Below are 7,500 nucleotides of genomic sequence, written 5' to 3' on the forward strand. Positions count from 1 at the left end.
CTGTTTACTTTGGTTTACACACGTCTTGTATACAACACAAAACATGGATGGGAGGGAAAATAAATGGCCGGCAGCCGGTGTTTCTTTTTCTGTACAGAAAAAAAATACATCAAAATAACACGTCATGCACCGTAAGTGTTTGTTACTTCGTCCATGAACTGTTTTGTCTCAATGTTTTTGTTTGTCTGTCATTTTAAGTAAATGAGCAGTCAGGCACTCTTGTCAGGCAGGCACATTTGGAAGCATTTTTTCCCACATCAACTGCGTAATCTTGTACTACCGTGAACACATGCGTCATCAAAGTCTATTTATGTCCTGCGATACGAAGAGGACGCTTCTCCCGTCCGACATGGCTGAACTAGTCTTGCAATGACTTAGATAATGTTCCTCCCCATGGCCAGGGGCAGGGGGGGGGGGGGAGGCCGCAGGCGCAAGGCCCAGCCACCGCGCCCTCGCCTCCTGCGTTACACTTGCGTCTCCGAGCCGCACTTGTGTCTCGCCGAGTGGGAATGGTGGTGGTGCTTGGTGGGCGCGGGCAGCGGGTACCTGGGCACGTATCCGTGGACGTCCGCCGGCCCGTCGTGCGGGCGGTGGTGGGCGGCGGACACGCAGTGCGTCGGCGGGTGCTTGTGGAGGTGCAGATGGACGTGGTGCGGCTGCGGCATGTGCGGCTGCTGCAGGTACGCCGGCAGCGGCTGCTTACGGGCGCTGAATCTCCTGAAGAGCTGCTTCCACGAGTTGAGCACACGCCCGTTCACCAGGAAGAGGCCGCCCATGATCCCCACCGCCATCGACATGAAAATCTTGAGCATGAAGACCTCCATGTTGGGCCGGACGCTGGGGTCGCGAAGCCAGCGCTCGCGCTCCACGTACTCGTAGAAGGTCGCGCCCACCTGCGGGCAACGAGGCGGTTAGCTGGGCAGCAGGCAGGTATGGGTCACTGCTTATCAATTCACATGCAAGCTCTCTCGTTCTCTCAATCTATTGCTCTACTTCATTCCCCGTCCCCGCCTCTCGCCCTTGCAAACACACAACCTTATCCAACCCACACACACAAACTCCTACAACCCCATCCCCCCCAATTCAGCCCATAAGCCCACCCACTGGCACCCACCTTCCCCACCCTCATAACCCCCCCCACCCCCGCCTCTTCCCCCACACCCACCTGACACGTCGCCGGCACCATGTAGAGCACCGCCACCACGCCCACGCGCGCGGCCGTCACATCTATCCTGTCGGTCTTCATGCCTTCCTCCCGCAGCCGCCCCCGAGCCCGCCACAGGCACGCGAACACCACCAGCACCAGCGTCGCCCCCGTCACCAGGTACAGGAACTGCGGCACCAACACGAACCGCACCAGCGTCTCCGTGTTCTGCTGGCCCGCGTAGCAGGTGCCTGGCGGGGGAGAGAAGGGCGGGTGAGAGGCTGCTCGTAAGCGATTATAAGTAAAGGCTATTTATTATAAGTAAAGGGGAGATTGTAAGTAAAGCTTGGTTTATAAGACATGGTTGTCGAACAGGACATGACACGGAGATGCAGGGGAATCAGAACTCTGAAATGGAATTGTTCAGGAAAATAGTGCCACACTGACCAGCAATATAAAACAGGTTACGAATGATCCATGTGTTCATTATTTAAATGATATCAAGTCATTCGAACAACAATGCAGGCGATAAGAAATGCAACTTTCGCAAGCATCACGTGGAAAGATAGTAACTATATTTACACATCGCTATATTAATCTAAAAATCTGGAAAATACACTAAAACTTTATGAACATAATTGTACTGTATATACACGTATTTTAAAACCCCATTACCAACTATTTCTACTTATTTCATCTTCTAAACCTCCTTTCTTCATAATTTCCTCTTTCACTATGAAAGTATACATGAAATCTAAATAAGAACGCCTAAGATAAATATTGTAGATTCTTTTCCATCAAGGACGGCCTTCATACGCACGAAGAAACGTACACACATCAACTCAGACACGTAGGTATGCACTTTACACAAACACCCTCATCTCACACACATGCACACTTATATAAACATAGAATGCCAATTTATGTGGCTATCAATGCGACCAGCCTTATCGGTGAGCCTTCTATGGCAAGCGCGAAACGACCATGATAAAAAAAAAAGAAAAAAAAACACTCCTCTCTGCTCTTTTCTTCTTCTCTCTTCATTCTTAGACTCTTCTTTCTTCTTCTTCTTCTTCTTCTTCTTCTTCTTCTTCTTCTTCTTCTTCTTCTTCTTCTTCTTCTTCTTCTTCTTCTTCTTCTTCTTCTTCTTTTTTTCTTTTCTTTTCTTTTTTTTCTTCTTCTTCTCCTCCCTTTTCTTTTTCTTCTCCTCCCTATTATTATTCCCCTCCTTTTCGCCTTCCACTTCCCTGATTCATCTTTCCATCCCCCACCTCCTCTACCTCCCCACCTCTTCCACTTCCCCAACTCCCCATTTATCAACCTCCCCACCTCTTTCACCTCTTCCACCTCCCATTTTTCGCCCTCCCCACCTCTCTTCCACTTCCCTACCTCTTCAACCTCCCCACCTCTTCTACCTCCATTTCTTCCCCTCCCCACTCTTCTTACCTCCCATTTCTCCCCTCCTCCACCTCCCATTTCTCCCCTCCTCCACCTCCCATTTCTCCCCCTCCCCACCTCCCCACCTCCACCACCTCCCATTTCTCCCCTCCTCCCTCTCCCTCCACCTCCCATTTCTCCCCCTCCCCACCTCTTCCACCTCCTCCACCTCCCATTTCTCCCCCTCCTCCACCTCCCTCAATTTCCAACACTCTCCCAAAACTCTTCTGCCACTCCATCATCGCAATTCCTTTCCTCTCTTACTTTCCTCTTCTATCTCCATCCACTCAGCCTTCTAAGGGGCCCCCCGATGACGTCATGGACACGTTTCATCAATCCCCATCAATCTTCGGGTCACGGATGGATAAGGGTTGAGGGAGGGGGGGAGGGAGGGAGACAAGGGAGGGAGGGGGAGGGGGAGGGAAGAAAGGGGAGAGGGAGGGAGAGAGGGAGGGAGACAAGGAGGGAGGGAGACAGGGAGGGAAAGGGAGAGGAGGGAGAGGGAGGGGGAGGGAGGAAGGAGGGGGAGGGAGGAAAGGGATAGAGAGGGAGGGAGGGGAGGGAAGGGGAGAGAGAGGGAGGGGGACAAGGGAGGAAGGGGGAGAGAAGGGAGGGAGGGGAGGAGGTGTTGGAGAGAGAATTGGAGGGAGGGGAGGGAGGAGAGGGGGAGAAGAAGAGGGAGAAGGAGAGGGAGAGGGAGGGAGAAGAAGGAGGTAGGGAGAGAGGAGGGAGGAGGGGTGTTGGGAGAGAGATGTTGGTGCGCAAGATTCTGCTGGAGGGAGAAGGAAACGGAAGGAGAAGGGGAGCGGGAGGTAAGAGAGGGGGGAGGGAGGGAGGAAGAGAGAGGGAGGGAGGGAGGGAGGGAAGGAGGGAGAGGAGGGAGGGAGGGAGGAGGGAGGGAGGAGAGGAGGGAGGGAGGGGAAGGAGAGGAGGGAGGGAGGGAGGGAGGGAGGGAGGGAGGGAGGGAGGGAGGGAGGGAGGGGGAGAGGGAGAGGTAGAGAAAGAGAGAGAGAGAGAGAGAGAGAGAGAGAGACAGAGAGAGAGAGACAGAGAGAGAGAGAGAGAGAGAGAGAGAGAGAGAGAGAGAGAGAGAGAGAGAGAGAGAGAGAGAGAGAGAGAGAGAGAGAGAGAGAGAGAGAGAGAGAGAGAGAGAAAGAGAGAGAGAGTATAGCTTAAGATGAAGAAGAAGAAGGAAACTGGGGATGAGGAATGGGAGGGAGGGGGAGGGGGAGGGGGAGGGGGAAGGAGAAGGATGTCCGCCTGCACCCCCTCCCTTCTCCCCCCCCTCCCCCCAACACTGAGTGACACCTGATGGTCCTGCCTTAAACCTGACGTCTTGAACCAATAATTTTCGCCGTGGCAGAGTTAAGACGTCAAGGGAACTCTGGATTCCCGCTGAAGATGATTCGAAGAAATGGAAATGTGTACGATTGTGTTCCGAAACGTGTCATCAGCTGTGATGTCTGATATTACAGCGTCTCTGTCCCTTAGCCTGCTCTTCGCACTCGCTATCTGTCTATCTCGATGCATTTCTAGCGTTCTCTTTGGGGCAGATTTTTTCTTGTTCTTTCTTTCTTTCTATCTTTATCTCTCTCTCTATTTTCTTTTCTTCTTTCTTTCTTTCTTTCTTTCTTTCTTTCTTTCTTTCTTTCTTTCTTTCTTTCTTTCTTTCTTTCTTTCTTTCTTTCTTTCTCTCTCTCTCTCTCTCTCTCTCTCTCTCTCTCTCTCTCTCTCTCTCTCTCTCTCTCTCTCCCTCTTTCTCTCTTTCTCTCTTCTTTTCTCTCCCTTTCTTTCTCTCTTCCTCCCCTTTCTCCATTTCGCTCTCCCTTTACCTCTTCCTTTTCGTCTCTCTCCTCTCTCTCTCTCACCTCTCTCTCTCTCTCTCTCTCTCTCTCTCTCTCTCTCTCTCTCTCTCTCTCTCTCTCTCTCTCTCTCTCTCTCTCTCTGTCTCTCTCTCTCTCTCTCTCTCTCCCTTTTTCTATCCCCTCCCCCCCTTCCACACTTTACCCCTTCCCTCTCCCTCTCCCTCTCCCTCTCCCTCTCCCATCCACACGAGCACACAAACCCCGCCCATTGGTGTGAACTGTTTCTCGCCGCTATTTGCATTATGAATATTCCCGCTACCACTCGACAAAGGACTGTTGCCCCAGACCGTCCGGCATTAGCATAACCACCGGAGGGATCCTACAACCTGGCAAAGGGCTTCTCTCTCTCTACTCAAATCTACTCTGGTTCATTTGCATACGGCGAGGAGCGTAGGAAGGGGAGGGAGAGGGGGGGGGTGTCGAAGGAGCTGGGGGGGATGGGGAGGGGGAGAGGGGGAGGGGGCGGGGGGGGGATGGGGATGGGGAGTGGGAGTGGGAGAGGGAGAGGGAGGGGAAGGGGAGGGGGAGAGGCAGAGGGAGTTCGAATAAGCTTTGGGGTAAGGAGAGCTAGAGGGAGAAGGAGAGAGAGGAAGAGGGGTGGTAAATGAAGAGAAAGAAGGAAGGGCAGTTGCAGGATGAGGTGGGGATGGAGGCAAAGAAGTGGGGAAGGAGGAGAGGAGGAGGAAGGAGGGTGTTAGGCGGAAAACAAAAAAAGGAAGAGATGAGTAGAAAGGAGAGGGGAGGAGAGACAACCTGCAGATGAATGAAAGGGAGAGCGAGGAACACAGAGGTCTCAAGGGACTAAATAAAAGGGGGGAGAGAGAGAGAGAGGAAGGGAGAGGCACACACAGAGCCGATAAAATAAGAGTAAAACACTGAGACGGACAGACGGATGGATGAATGGACAGAGATCCCTGCCATCCATTGCAAACCGAGCCTGCGCAACCAGTCACCTGTCGAGCCGTCAACATCGCAACTGCACAGTGACCTTGACCTTTGAACATGTAATTGGCATCAGCTGTTACGATACAACCCCGAAAGGAGGCAGGGGAGGGGAGGGGAGGGGGAGAAGATGGGTGGGAAGGGGGAGAAGAGCTGGTGGGGAAGGGAGGGGAGGTGGTTGGGAAGGGAGCGGAGGGGAGGGGAAGAAAGGGGAGAAGAGAGGAGGGAAGGGGGAGAAGAGGAGTGGGGAAGGGAGGGAGGGGAGGGGAGGGGAAGGAAGGGGAGAAGAGAGGAGGGAAGGGGGAGAAGAGGGGGTGGGGAAGGAAGGGGAGAAGAGGGGAGGTAAGTGGGAGAAGAGGGTTGGGGAAGGGAGGGGAGGGAAGGGGAAGGAAGGGGAGAAGAGAGGAGGGAAGTGGGAGAAGAGGGGGTGGGGAAGGGAGGGGAGGGGAAGAAAGGGAAGAAGAGAGGAGGGAAGTGGGAGAAGATGGGTGGGGAAGGGAGGGAGGAGAGAGGGGAGGGAAGGGGGAGAAGAGGGGTGGGGAAGGGAGGGAGGGAAGGGGAGAAGAGAGGAGGGAAGGGGGAGAAGAGGGGTGGGGGAAGGAAGGGGAGGGAAGGGGAGGGGAGAAAGAGGAGGGGAAGGGAGGGGAGGGAAGGGGAGAAGAGAGGAGGGAAGGGGGAGAAGAGGGGTGGGGAAGGGAGGGAGGGAAGGGAAGGAAGGGGAGAAGAGAGGAGGGGAAGGGAAGGGAGGAGAAGAGGGGAGGGGAAGGGAAGGGAGGGGAGAAGAGGGGGAGGGAAGGGGGAAGCTGATGGAGGGGAGGGGGAGAGGAGGGGGGGGGCGTCCTATTAAAGCAATTCGAGATACGAGTCAAATCGCGCCATTCAAGTTGCTTAGTCGCCAATGCAAGGCTTCATTGCAGGGCTTCTGGCTCTTCGTTTCGGTTCTTGCAATTGTGCTTCGTCAATTCATCGCGAAAATAAGGAAAATGAATTCGCATGTGCGTGTGTGTGTACGTGTGTGTGTGTGTGTGTGTGTGTGTGTGTGTGTGTGTGTGTGTGTGTGTGTGTGTGTGTGTGTGTGTGTGTGTGTGTGTGTGTGTGTGTGTGTGTGTGTGTGAACTTATATGGGAGTTAGAATTTAACTTCTCCCCCCCCCCCCGTCTTCCTCCACCCCCTCTCCTCTTTAAAGTCTTAGAAAACAGCAAATGACATAATTTGCATTTAATTATAGGTTTTATGGGGGACTCGTAAGTGTTTTCTTTATTTCTCTCTCTCTCTCTCTCTCTCTCTCTCTCTCTCTCTCTCTCTCTCTCTCTCTCTCTCTCTCTCTCTCTCTCTCTCTCTCCCTCTCTCTCTCTCTCCCTCTCTCTCTCCCTCTCTCTCCCTCTCTCTCTCTCCCTCTCTCCCTCTTTCCCTCTCCCTCTCTCCCTCTCTCTCTCTCTCTCTCTCTCTCTCTCTCTCTCTCTCTCTCTCTCTCTCTCTCTCTCTCTCTCTCTCTCTCTCTCTCTCTCTCTCTCTCCCTCTCTCCTCTCTCTCCCTCTCTCCCTCTCTCCCTCTCTCCCTCTCTCCCTCTCTCCCTCTCTCCCTCTCTCCTCTCTCCCTCCCTCCCTCCCTCCCTCCCTCCTCCCTCCCTCCCTCCCTCCCTCCCTCCTCCTTATCTAGCTATCTATCTATCTATTTATCTATCTATTTATCTATCTATCTATTTATCTATCTATTTATCTATCTATTTATCTATCTATCTATTTATCTATCTATCTATCTATCTATCTATCTATCTATCTATCTATCTATCTATCTATCTATCTATCTATCTATCTATCTATCTATCTATCTATCTCTATCTCTATCTCTATCTCTATCTCTCTCTCTCTCTCTCTCTCTCTCTCTCTCTCTCTCTCTTTGGGGGATGGGGCGGGGTTGAAGGAGAGGGGGGGGGGGTTGAGAGAGGGGGTGGGGGGAACGATCACCAACTCGGCCGCCTCTTCTGTTTACGGCTCTGTCTGCGGGACATTTAACATCTTTTACGAGCCAGTCAGAGCGAGCGTTATTCTGTCAGGTGTGAAGGATAGGGAGCGAGATTTGAGGCGGAAGAAAGACGCGAGAAAGGATAAT

General features: G+C 52.9%; 1 protein-coding gene across 1 annotated transcript in view; it reads right to left on the reverse strand.

Moving 5' to 3' along the window:
- The window catches only part of LOC113813183 (frizzled-4), a 69,044-nt gene that overhangs the window by 1,153 nt on the left and 60,391 nt on the right, over window positions 1–7,500 (reverse strand). Inside the window, exons 3-4 of the mRNA XM_070131268.1 lie at window positions 1,166–1,395; window positions 1–893 (exon numbers count right to left, since the gene is read on the reverse strand). The exon at window positions 1–893 is cut by the window's left edge and continues 1,153 nt beyond it. Coding sequence (XP_069987369.1) covers window positions 465–893; window positions 1,166–1,395 — 659 coding nt within the window. The 3' untranslated portion in view covers window positions 1–464. The remainder of the gene's footprint in view (window positions 894–1,165; window positions 1,396–7,500) is intronic.

Source organism: Penaeus vannamei, chromosome 16 (genome assembly GCF_042767895.1).
Source record: "Penaeus vannamei isolate JL-2024 chromosome 16, ASM4276789v1, whole genome shotgun sequence".
In the NCBI taxonomy this organism is placed as follows: Eukaryota; Metazoa; Arthropoda; class Malacostraca; order Decapoda; family Penaeidae; genus Penaeus; species Penaeus vannamei.